Here is a 13,476-nt window from a genome sequence, read left to right as displayed (position 1 = left end):
GAAAAGCAGGTTAGGGAAAATCCTATCTGTTAATTTTTATATACCTAACATTTAAGAAGTTGCCTGACAGACACTAATAAATGCTGGGGAGAAAGGTAGGCTAACAAAACAATCTAAGATGAGCTTATTTTTAAAGAGAGGCTAGTAAAAAGAAAATGTTCACTTTCACACTAAAAAAAATAGTGTAATCATACACACTGAAATATTAAGTAATGTGGTAGGGATTCTGGACATTTCTTTACATTTTTCCAATTTTTTTGCATTAAGCAGATACTATACAACTAAAGATAAAAGACCCAGCAGAGAAAGACAAATACCATATGATTTTACTCATTATGTGAAATTTAAGAAACAAGCAAAAGAAATAAATGAGAAAGAGTCAAAGCAAGAATCAGACTTAATTTTAGGGGAACAATCTGGTGGTTACCAGTGGGGAGTGGGTGTAGAGATGGATGACAGGTGATGAAGATTAAGGACTGCACTTACGATGACCACTGGGCGATGTATGGAACTACTGAATTACTATACTGTACATTTGAAACTGTGGTAACTGGGATTAAAATAAAATTTTTAAAAATACAGCCATAAACATACTGGTAAAATAACTCATTTGTCTGTTGTGGCTTAAAATATTTTTATGATCAGACTGGCAAAAGGTGCAGAGAACTTAACTCTCAGAATTGGCTGGCCTCACTCACCTTCAGTGTCCAAGTCCACAGCTAGGTTCTGGAAGATGTCCATGTGAGCCGAGTGGGTGATCGTGCTCATTGATGGCGTACTACCCTTGTTGTGGATGTGTGCAATGGCCTGAGTCCCTACATAGAGCACCAGTGCATTGATGAGCTGGAGGTTATAACGATTGCCAGGCTCATTGGATACCTAAACAAAACAAAGCAACTTATTTTCACAGAGGATTTCACAGTATTTCTAGCCCTTTTTATGCCTTCATAGAAGAGCTGAACTGCTCTCAACATTTGTGATTTAAATTTTAGAAATTTGCATGACTTTGTGAGGTTGATGAACAAATACATAGGGTGGCTGGGTCAGTAACAAAAACATGAATTCCCTTTGGAAGCCAAAGCTTTAACAGGTATCAGCAAAAAAGTAAAGTTTGTAAATCAGACTATGCATTATCTTAACTACATAAAATATCTGGAGGGGCATCTGGCTGGTTCAGCCAGTGAAATGTGAGACTCTTGATAACTGGGCTACGAGTCTGAGCCCCACATTCATTTTGGAAATTAATGAAATCTTAGAAAAAAAAAATATTTGGAGGGGAAAAAGTAGTTTTCTGATATGGAAAGATAACACAATTTTAAGTTCTCTTCTGTACACCCAACAACCAGAATCCATTTAGAACAACAATCCTGGGAGGACTGACAGGGACTGATTATCAGCAGTATTATTCTTAAAGAAAGCAAGCCTATTCCCTGGTTGCCTCTTCCAAGGCAACAGCTTTGTGTCAGTGATAAAATGAAGTAGTAAAATGCATAATCCAGGTAATCTCATATAATCTCATCCAACATTAGTATATGTGCCGTGGAAGCGAACACCTCATCCAACATTAGAAATAACATTTATGTTTTAAAATTTTTAAATCCAGTTGAAAACACTAACTCCCAGGTGTACCTAAGTGGCTCAGCTAAGCATCTGCCTTCAGCTCTGGTCATGATCCCAGGGTCCTGGGATTGAGTCCTGCATCAGGCTCCCTGCTCAGCTAGGAGTCTGCTTCTCCCTCTCTCTATGCCCCTTCCCCTGCTTGTGCACCTCCGCACTCTCTCTCAAATAAATAAAATCTTAACAAAACAAAACAAAACTCATTCCCAAATAGGCCATCCACAGGACTATGCCTACAAAATGCTTTCTATGAAAGACAGCTAAAAGTTTAAGTCAAACCAGTTAACCTGTAGGTTGCTTCGCAAATCAGACAGAAAAGTGACCGGTGATCGAGTTTTAAGATAGGAATCCAAATCCTTTTTGAACTGAGGTGGCATCACTCCAGTAAAATTGGTAAGAATCCGGGGTGCAATGTTAATTTCACTCAACATATCCACCTGCAACAGACAGATAAAATAATCAAAACCATAAGTATAGGTAGAGTTAACAGTAAATTCTTTGTCTCTGCCTTAAAAAGTGGTAGGGTTATTTTCCCAAAACTGTGCATTATAAATGTCCTGATGAGGGCTGCCACTTTTTATTAATCTTTAATTAAAAGAATCTATCTCCAAAATGATACAAATCTCTCGTTCTATAATAAATTTTCTTATATATATCTTTCAAAATTAAGGCAGGATAAGGTAGCTTTTGCAACGAGGTCTAACGTATACCACTAAAAGTTTGTTTCCTGGACTTGGATTTCAAAAAAGAATACAGAGGAGATTCCTCACCCTAACAGTTCTAGTCTTTAAAAAGATGCCCCAGGGGCGCCAGGGTGACTCAGTGGGTTAAGCCTCTGCCTTCGTCTCAGGTCATGATCTCAGGGTCCTGGGATGAGTCCCGCACCCAGCTCTCTGCTGAGCAGGGATCCCGCTTCCCTCCCACCCCCGCCCCTCTGCCTACTTGTGATCAAATAAAATCTTGGGGGGGGGGGGGGGGCTGGGTGGCTCAGTGGGTTGAGCCTCTGCCTTGGGCTCGAGTTGTGATCCCAGGGTTCTGGAATCGAGTCCTGCATCGGACTCTACTTGGCAGGGAGCCTGCTTCCCTCTCTCTCTCTGCCTCTCTGCCTACTTGTGCACTCACTCTCTCCCTGTCAAATAAATAAAATCTTTAAAAAAATTTAAAAAGCCCCAGCAGAACAGAACATAATACTTGCTCCTTAAAAGTAAATAAATAATGCATGTGAAAGAGGAGTACAAAATACATAAAAATTACAGTAGCCACATCAGGGCTACACATATAAAAAACACCTTTGAAGTATGAACATTATAAAGTTCTGTTCTACAATTCTGTGCCACCAGGCCACCCAGCAAATAACTGGTTCAATACCTCTATTAAGATTCTATAAACTTACTATCAAAATTAATTTAAAATAGCAGCTAGGCAAATACTGTGAACTAACATTCAGCAAGCTTAATAACGTGATATCCCCCCTCCCCCCACAAACAGCATCCTCACCTAACAACTTGTGTGTGTATATGCCTGAGAATAGAGGGGTTAAACAGGTCTACCACTAGAGAAAGGGCTCAAATTCTAAGATATAACTTACTTCTCCTTGCACTGTTTGGAACTTTACCTTCAGATTAGGAGTGAATGGGTCTGGGAGCCTCATGTTTCTTGGGAAGGCACTCAGGATGAGATTTCTTAGCTGAATACAATTAGGTGGGATCACATCACAGAATCCATAATGGTAATCACAAAGGAACTCAGGGAAATCATGCAAAAGAACCAGAAGCACTCTCAAAGTACCCTATTTAAAAAAAAAAAGAAAAGAAAAACAAAACATTGGCTGTTTTCCGCATTGTTAGGAAATGAGAATAACATTTATACTACTGTAAGTAAAAAAGACAAAAGTATATACTACAGTAACAAATTACAGGCTTTTTACCAAAATATTTACATCTGGAAATCACCAAAAACCAGCTTTGGGGAGTTTACACCTTAAATGTGTATGCTTTAAGAGGCTGGCAAAAGTAAATTAATTAATTAAAAGATTAAAAAGTCTGTCTTCAGAAGCTGGAAAAAAACAACTAATGAAAACCAAGAAAGTAAAAGAGCAAAATCAATTACATGTTCTAAAAAGTACTGATGGAGGGCAAAACAAAGCTGGTATCCTTGAAAAGATATCCAGGCTTAGATGGCTTTATCAGCAAAATCTTCATTATAAGTACTTAAGGAAAAATGAATATAATTTTCACAATCTCAAAAATAAATTTAAAAAGATCATTTTTTCCAATTCTTTTTTTTTTTTTTAAAGATTTTATTTATTTATTTGACAGACAGAGATTTCAAGTAGGCAGAGAGGCAGGCAGAGAGAGAGAGAGAGGAGGAAGCAGGCTCCCTGCTGAGCAGAGAACCCGATGCGGGGCTCGATCCCAGGACCCTGGGATCATGACCTGAGTCGAAGGCAGAGGCCTTAACCCACTGAGCCACCCAGGCGCCCCTCCAATTCTTTTAATGAGATTTGCATACTTTTTTTTTTGACAGATCACAAGTAGGCAGAGAGGCAGGCAGAAAGAGGAGGAAGCAGGCTCCCTGCGGAGCAGAGAGCCCAACTATGGCAGCTTAAGCATTTGATGTAGTTATTAACAAAAAAATTTTTCATTTTAAAAAAGCATTTAATATAACAATACCCATTTAATGAAATTTTAAAACTCAACAAATTGGGGGCGCCTGGGTGGCTCAGTGGGTTAAAGCCTCCGCCTTCGGCTCAGGTCATGATCCCAGGGTCCTCAGATCGAGTCCCGCATCGGGCTCTCTGCTCCTCACGGAGCCTGCTTCCTCCTCTCTCTCTCTCAAATAAATAAAAAATTTAAAAAAAAAAAACCTCAACAAATTATAAATAGGGCATTTCCTTATTCAGATAATGGCATCTGCAAAACAAAACTGTAGATTTATAAAAACATAATGGTGAATTACTGAAAGCTTTCTTTACCATCATTAAGGAGACAAACATGACATTATTACCATCTTCTACTCAACACAGTTGTGGAGTTACTGGCCACTGACAATAATGCAGGTAAAAGTAAAGCAAAAATCCACTGTTTTATATAGATGAAATGGCTATGTATATAGAACACACTTCCTGGGACGCCTTGGAGGCTCAGTCAGTTAAGCCTCTGCCTTCAGCTCAGGTCATGACCCACATCCATGTCTGCATTGGGTTCCTTGCTCAGCAGAGAGCCAGCCTACTTCTCCCTTTGCCTGCTGCTCCCCCTGCTTGTGCATGTGAGCAGGCTAGTAAATAAATAATCTTAAAAAAAAAAAAAGAATACACTTCTCCCCACAAAGGCACAGATAAACTCTCAGAAAAAGTAAATTTAGTTAGGTAGCTAGATACACAGCTACAATTTAGCTGGGCAATATAAAAAAAAAAAAAATCAGTTTTGTTTCTATATGCTGCCAACAAATAAGAAAAAATTTAAAAGGTATTTTACAATTTTACAAAAAACATCAAATAACTAAGGATAATTCTAAAGAAAGAGGCTGAGAACCTCTATGCTGGAAAACTACAAAGCATTACAGAGTAAAATTTAAGACCTAACTAAATTGAAACATACATGTTCAGGATTGAAAGGCTCAGTATTATTAAGAGGTCTCTATTCTCTCCAAAGTGATCTATATAGATCCACTGCAATCTCAATCTAAATTCCAGTCAGCTTTCAGAAGTCAAGCTGACTATGCAGTTCTTTATGCAATGGCAAATGACACAGAATAGCCAAAATAAAAAAGAGCAGAGTGAAGAGGATTTACTCTGCTCATTACTCTGGCTTTATAGTAAGTCTTACAAATCAAGACAGTTTGGTACTGGCTTAGGAACAGATAAACAGATCAACTAGAGAGACAGGCATATACAAATGGCCAATTATTTTGACAAACGTGCCCAATCAATTCAATGGGGAATAAAAAATGATACTCAAAAGCCTTATATTACTTACTGTGGGATGGCAGTCCTAGGAAGGATGAGGAAATGAACCTCACCCATACACAATAATAAATCTGAGATAGATCATATCACAGTAAGACATAAGCCAGAAAAACATAGGTTCTTGGGCAACGAACAGTGTACAAGCAGAATAGATTGCAATTTGGGATTGGCAAAGCCAACAGGAGATACAAAAGCCAACATTTAACGAAAGCAAAAACTTGTATCACTTTTTACTACATTAAATTAAAAAGTTTCCATTCCTCAAAAGACACCTATTTTTTTTTAAAGACACCTATTTTTAAGGGAATAAAAAGGTAAGCCACAAGAGTGATTTGGAAATATCTGATTATGTATTAAACAAAGGGCTCATATCCAGTTATATGAAGAATTCCTATTAAAAAAAATAAGAAAAACACATAATCTGGTGAAAAGACAAGCAAAAACTATAAAAGGAACATCACCAAAATGATACCCAAATGGCCACTGTACTCATTAAAAAATCAAGGATATGCAAAATTCACAGTGTGATCCTAACTGCACAACTGCCAAAATGGCTAAAACAAGAAGCAGACAATACCAGGTATATGCTGGTGTAAGAGTTAATGGACACATATATTTTGTAAAACTAGCAGCATCTACTGAAGTTGAACCTATGAATACCCTTTTTGGGGACTGGTTATGAAGTACATTTGATTTTTGTGTTTTCCTGAGAATCTGTTATTCTTTAAAAACTTAACAGGAAAATTGGTGTACTTGGGTGACTCAGTCGGTTAAGTGACTTCAGCTCAGGTCATGTCCTGGGATGATCAAGCCCTGGATCGAGTCCCCTCTCCCTTTCCCTTTGCCCCCTCCCCCAATGCCCTCTCTCAAATAAATAAATACAATTTTTTTAAAAAAGCATTAATAAAAAAAAAATTAGGCCTCATATTCCCAGTTGACAGTGTTCAAAATTTTAAGTTTAAAATATTTTAATGTGTTAACTGCAAATTAATTACCTTATAGAGGATTTGCATAGGTTTGGTGAGTTCCACATTTCTAAGGAAAGGCGCTAAATATTTGAATAAATCAATCAGTAGCTGTGCATACATAGGCCATCCCTGAAAGAAATAAATGTACATGAGCCGTAATTATACTCAGCTGCTGTTCTATCACCACAAAGTTGCCCAGGCAGCTACACTGTGATTTATTATCTTCTTCATACTAATTTAACTAGAGAATATGGACGTTAAGTTCTGCAGTCAAAGACTGGCATGAAAAGGGACTAAGCGTGATTATGGCAACCGTGAAAAATAATATTTACAACAAAATGGCTCCAGGGGTGCCTCAGTGTCTCAGCTGGCTGAGCACCGGACTCTTGATGTTGGCTCAGGTTGTGATCTCAGGGTCAGGAGACCGAGCTCCCTGTCCAGCACCTCCTCATGGAGAGTCTGCTTGAGCTTCTTTCCCTCTGCCCCTACCCCCGCCATGTATGCATATGCTCACACTCTCTCTCTAAAGAGAAATAAATCTTTAAAAGGGGTGGGGGGGAGAGAGGCGTGCCTCCAGAAATTCCAGGATATATAGAGGTCCTTGTTCCTATAAGCAAAATTTAAAGAGGACAAGGAAACTCATAAAACTCAGAAAATTTCAGACACAAAACAAAACACTTAGTCAACTAAGAAACTGACAGAGGTCTGTTTTCTTAACTCCTTTTTTAAATTAAGTCCTAGGTCTCAACCATTTCCTTTCCCACTTCCAATTCCTGTCCAGTAACTTGCAGTTTATAAAAAGTTCACAACACAAATCTCAGCCAAACATGGCCTGTCATCAGCTCCCAAGAATACAAACTATGCTCTTTTGGACAAGTTTATGTTACTGTGTTCCTCCTCCTGGAATACCAAATAAAACCCACTCCATTTAAGGATTTATCTCACTCTCTTTTTTGCCAACCACGTAAGTACTCACATTTTCTTCTTAAGGGCTAATCAGGGATGCTTTCAATTCATTTGCCATTAAATTCCAAGATGGGAGAGAAACCTCTCGTGTTAACTGTGTTTATTTGTAATTACACTTTAAAAACTCTTTACTAGAACTTGATACTAACTTCTTCAAATATAGACCAGTGGTCTTCATCACTCTTGAGAGTGAAAGCGTTCGCATTTAGAGTGAGAACCTGTAAAACTGGCAGGTTCTAGAGCTCCATTACCCAAGTTTTATTTAAGGTACTCCAAGGTTTTGACTTTTTAAAAAAAGTTCTTAAGCAAGATAAACACACTGCTCACAACAGACCTGGAGGAGCAATACCCTAATCACTGAGGAATGGCTTCTAGGCACAGGCAGTCAAGTACTTGTTAAACCTTCTCCATAACTTCACTCCACATTAAATAATTCTTGACTAAGCCTGGAAGGAGTACAGTTGTTACTAAGTGACTAAGAGTGCTAATAATAAGCCCAAGTAGTTACAGTCTTCATCTGTAGAAGATAAACTGCAGCCACACCTTCTGCTGTGGCGTATGTGCCAGCATTCTTGCAATAAATATCCGATGAGAGATCAGTTCAAGCCAGGCATACACAAAGCCAGGGGCTTTGGTAGGCCTCAAGATATGGAATGTATTGCTGAAAGACAAAAACCTTCGTCAGAAGCAAGGTCCAACTTAAATACAAACACATCAGTGTAAGCAGAAAACATACAAGCTAGTTTTTAAATCAACATGCCTCAAATCCACAAGAGTACTACTTCTCAAATTTTACCACTAAGAACAGCAATCCTTAAAGAGAAATCTCTATCAAATTCAGTAATACTCACCAGAAAGCTGTAAGTGTCTGGAAATTAATGGTTTCCAATACATGCTCAGGTGCATTGAGTTCCAAGAGCAACATGATAAAAATTCGATGGTAGGGAAGCTGCTGAAATTCACTTTGCCGAACATCATGGTCCTGCAGGAGAACTCCCACTACTATACCAAGGACCTACAGAGTATACAGATTAGAGCCTGTAAATCATGAAGATAATTCACTTTTATCACTCTCTAGACATGCTTTCTTTTCATAGTCTTATGCCCCACATTAAAAAAGATACATGCGATGTGACATTATATGCTGGCAGCCAAAGGGGCCATATACTGGTTTGATATGGCCTGCAGAATTTTGTATTTTCTTTGAATTTCAATAATCTTCAACCAGAACTGTATACTCTCCACAAACCCACTGGTTTTTCTAGAGCTCTGGAAATAGGCATGGTACATCATATTCCATTGTATTAATACAATCTAAAAACCTAATTTTTCTGATCTGATGTGAAACTGATGAGGCAAAATGGTTTATACTTCTCTTGACATTTAGGAGGTGGAGGGGCCAGGGACGATTCTGGATTGCAGAAATGTCTCATACAAAGAGCCATCCTGCATTCCACTTAATCTTCCCACCGAAGAGTATGGGACAGGATAACCTGTGTGTTAATTACCCACAAACCCCAAGTTTGTTTTTGTAGTTTTAATAGTCAAATTTCCAGAAACTCCACTGTGTATGTCAATAGCAAACTAGTTTGCTCCTTTTCTGAAAAATCAGGACAACTGCAACGTTACTTCTGGTGTTTGAGTTGCTAATCTATTATCAGCAGACATATCTAGCCATTCCATTCACAGTGATTCTGTATACAGGCAAAAATTTTATACTATCTAAATATCTTCCGATGTAGTCATTACCAAACATTAACATACTGAAATATACTGTTCCCCCTACCACCTGTGGTCTTAAGTTAAAGTACTATATTCTTCTAAAATTTAGTGAGTATGTCTATACTCCTACCTACAAATTTAATTTCAGGACTGAAGGGATCTTACAAAATGTTCTGGGGAACAGGCTGGACCCTGAGAACCACTGACGCAGATTTCAAGTATACCAAGACTAAGGCAAAAAAGTTCAGACCTTGTTCAGCAGATTAATCTTTGTGACAGTGTTGGTGGCCTCCCCTGAGTGCTTTACTAGCAGAGCAATGAGTCGGACAAAGGCATCCAGGTTGTGATAGCACTTGGCTCGGATCATGGTGGGATTAGCAGCAGGATTGTGCTGCTGCTCTGCCTGAGCACGGTAACTGATTTCAACACACATTTCAGTACACAGACGAAAGAACCTCGTTATGAGGTCATCAGTCTTCAGGATTCCCTGTTGGTGCATCTACCAAGGGAACAACAACAAAAACATATATAGATAGATAAATAGATATAAACAAAAAAACGAGATAATACACATCAATTTTTAATTTTCATGCTTAAGAGGTATTCTCTTAGTCACTCCTTGTCACATTTCTAATTCTTACTTTAAAAAAGGTGTCATGAAAATGACTTCTCCATTAAGGACCAATGACAGAATTCCTCAGTTTTAAGTTTAATGGAGAACAGCAAAGATGGAACAGAAGAGATAATAACATGGCAATTCTGAAAGTCCACAGCCAAATAATGTGGAAATTTAAGTAGACAAATAAACCAACTTTCAGGAGCCCACTAAAATCATATAAAGACATTCTAGCCAATTCATACTTCCCCCATGTAGGAAATTAAATGCCATATATTTCATATTTTACTTTCCCACAGAATTTAACTTCTTCCAACTGATTCAACCAATAACAAAATTTTTGAAACTCCAGCCAGCTGCAACAGGAAAATCAATTAAGAATTTGTATGATAAGTGGGTACCAAAAAAAATAGCCACAGATCTTATCTGGCTATTTTAATGAAAACTGAAGCTTATTTTAAAGTAAATTCAGTTTAAAATAAAATGTTCTTTTAAAGTATAAAAGTACAAACTTTATGACATAGGATTTGGAAGTGAAGCAGAGCAGAGCAGTTATTTGGCTGGTATGAAAGAAGACAGTATAAAAAGAGTTAAGGGTGCAGAGAGAGAGAGGGAGGTCAGTGCTTACTTAAAGAAACCAGGCCCAGAATGAAAACTTGACCACTATCTTGGAAACTTTAAAACAAATCACTGTCCCTTGATAAGCAATAAAATAACTGAACTGACATTAATGTACTCTAGGCAAGACAGAAGAAGGTCAGCAGAGGGACTTCTGGTACACTGAAATCTGAAAAACTAACGGGGTTAAGGTAACAAAAACAAACGGCTGTGATCAAGAGGGAACACAAGGAGGAAAGAATTCTCAAAAGGATACAAAAGAGAAGAGAAAAGTATAAATTATACTTTTTTAAGCAGAGAGAAGAAACAAGAGCAAATAAGCCAACAGGAAGAGCTGAGACAGGTGCCACATCCATACCCATGAAATATTGATGATCACAAAAACCAAGTGATTCAGAGTTCTTCTATCCAAATCAGAAATCAAACTATAAACATTCAGTAACACCCATGCAATAAAGTATATTTTAGAATTTGGTTGGGTACAGAGCTACTGTACTGTATGATTTATTTAACTAAGTTAAAATTCATCTTAAAAAGTAAATCCAATTTCTAACTTCTAAAATTTAAATCAGCTCTTACACACTGTCATTTATCTGATAATAGAACTAATTTGCAATCTTTCTTTGGCAGTACTCCTAAACTTCCATCTCGGTTTAAACAAATACAATGGTCAATCTGCAGAAATTAGCAGATAAACAAATATCACTCTCTGAATAAACATTACAATAGTTCTACTAAGGGAATTCTAAGGGCAGTCAGCACAGTCAGTACCATTCTTGCCATTAAGTCGTATGATTAGGACACACTGACTATTGCGTATGAATCCCTCCAGTGGTTGAAAACAGACAGTAATGATCAAAAACAGAATGCTAAATGGTACTACAGCTCTCTTTTTCTACATTTTCATCTGTTCCTCCTGTTCACATTCTTTCCAAACCTCATTATTCTAGGAACTTGCTTCCTACTTTAAATCCAAGTTCAATTTAGATCAAATCAAATGAAAACTAATACAGTAAACTATTTTCCAAAAGAACATGTTAGTCAGTTTTAGGTAAATAAGCTACTTAATTTAGAACATATAACAAAAGGCTCCACCCATTTAAGTTTTTAGTGTTTTCTTATTTTTTTTAAAACATGAGCTAGGGGCGCCTGGGTGGCTCAGTGCGTTAAAGCCTCTGCTTTCAGCTCAGGTCATGATCCCATGGTCCTGGGATTGAACCCTGCATCAGGCTCTCTGCTCAGCAGGGAGCCTGCTTCCCCTCCTCTCTCTCTGCCTGCCTCTCTGCCTACTTGTGATCTCTATCAAATAACAAAAATCTCTTAAAAAAAAAAAAATGAGCTATTGTGAGAATTTTGTTAGCCCATAAGCCCCTAGTTATCAAGCTAGTAAAATTATGACATACATCTGGCAATTTCATTATTCATTACCTGATCCCATACTTTGTAACTATGACAACTGAAATGGGATAAGTAGAACAAAAGGGAACATGAAATGTTGAATTTACTGGTTAGCATCCAAAGATGAGGAAAAGAAATAAGCTTTATCAATTTAACAGAGTAACGATGGTGACAATTTTTGGTTTACATGAGTATGGAGGTAACTGTCTGACCACAGGTACGTAATACTGAGCTTAAATATTGGAGGCATCACACCCTACTTATGTTGAATAAAAAGCACCTTTCTTTCCAAAAGCTCTACCTGTCCAACAAACGCAGAGAAAGCTTTGGTACTGTCACGGCCAGCTGCTGCTGAATGGTAGAGATTCACCCATTCCCTCAGAAGATACTCTGCCTTCTCCCTCAGGCCTGGAGGATCATCGTACTCTGAGGCTTGAGAGATTCCAGAATGCATCATAAAGTTAGGGCCTCCATGAGCACGATCAATCATTGCTTCGTAGTTGGATCGCACTACTTCCATCAGCTGGGGCAATCTAGTACAATAAATCCAGAGTGAAAATCAGTCTACTCATGGTTGCAATTTCACAGACATACACAGTTGGACAATTTGTTTATTTAATAGAAACCACAACAGTGATTTCCATATTTAAACAAAACTATCCTCGGTCTCTGTTTACTCATAACCACATAATACACAAGTAACTGACCTTGGTTAAGCCACTTCTTAACACCCCAAAAATGGTGCCTGTTGAAATGGAGCTGACTGATGTTCACAGTCAACAAATATTCACTGTGCGCCTACCATGTGCCATGGTTTGTTATTTATCTTAATTTCAACAATTTTTTGATATACTTCTATTTTATTCAAGAAGAGGTAAGTCAACTTATCAAAACTCAAATTTTAAAGTGGCAGAGGCAGGGCTTAAACACAGGGCTCTTGACACCAAGTCTAGTACTGTAGTACTGCTTGCTCTAGAGCAAGAAGGCTGGGCAGTTAGTTAAGGTTTCATACTTAAAGGGACAATATTAGGCCTCACTAAAGCTTCCCACATTCTGTACGTACGGCAAGTTTTTACAGGTAATATTACTTATTAAGTCTGCACATTCATTTTTAAAGCTCCTTCATAGACTGAATACACAAAGATCCCAAAACACTTCATCCTCACCCTTCTGGAGCATTGCCTCTGGAGTGAGCATTAATCCTCATGAGAGTTTCAATGGTGTGGAATAGATCTGCCTCAGTAACATGAGCAACACTCCTTTCATCCACCAACAGGATTTTTACCAATTGCATAGCAAATGCCACGGCCATGTAGTTTAAACCATTCTCCATTGACTAGCAACACAGAAAGCACAATGTAAGATAGACAATACTTACAGCAAACACACTTCCCAACTAACCAGAGTACCTTTTCCTGTTTAAGAAAATTTCCTCCATACCTGAGCTAGGTGAAGATCATACTGCTGCATATTAACCAAATGATTACGAATGAGCAACTCCACTGCTTCCACATTGTATTTATATTCATCCCGACATTCAATTAGGCACCTAGAAAAAGTATTTCTTTAAAGGCCTAACCATACTGTATCAAATAAACAATTTT

The 13,476-nt window shown here is 38.0% G+C and overlaps 1 protein-coding gene across 8 annotated transcripts in view; it reads right to left on the bottom strand.

The window, feature by feature from the left end:
* Positions 1–13,476, bottom strand: part of CNOT1 (CCR4-NOT transcription complex subunit 1) — a 106,766-nt gene that overhangs the window by 2,746 nt on the left and 90,544 nt on the right. For 4 of the 8 annotated variants that reach the window (XM_045989212.1, XM_045989215.1, XM_045989213.1 and 1 more), the window contains exons 37-46: positions 13,313–13,421; positions 13,039–13,208; positions 12,153–12,405; positions 9,491–9,739; positions 8,370–8,533; positions 8,062–8,179; positions 6,580–6,681; positions 3,233–3,406; positions 1,905–2,054; positions 699–879 (exon numbers count right to left, since the gene is read on the bottom strand). In XM_045989212.1, coding sequence (XP_045845168.1) covers positions 699–879; positions 1,905–2,054; positions 3,233–3,406; positions 6,580–6,681; positions 8,062–8,179; positions 8,370–8,533; positions 9,491–9,739; positions 12,153–12,405; positions 13,039–13,208; positions 13,313–13,421 — 1,670 coding nt within the window. The remainder of the gene's footprint in view (positions 1–698; positions 880–1,904; positions 2,055–3,232; positions 3,407–6,579; positions 6,682–8,061; positions 8,180–8,369; positions 8,534–9,490; positions 9,740–12,152; positions 12,406–13,038; positions 13,209–13,312; positions 13,422–13,476) is intronic. The other 4 variants (XM_045989216.1, XM_045989217.1, XM_045989220.1 and 1 more) reach the window with 1 other exon arrangement.

Source organism: Meles meles, chromosome 19 (genome assembly GCF_922984935.1).
Source record: "Meles meles chromosome 19, mMelMel3.1 paternal haplotype, whole genome shotgun sequence".
Lineage (NCBI taxonomy): Eukaryota > Metazoa > Chordata > Mammalia > Carnivora > Mustelidae > Meles > Meles meles.
This window is presented reverse-complemented; position numbering and strand designations above follow the sequence as displayed.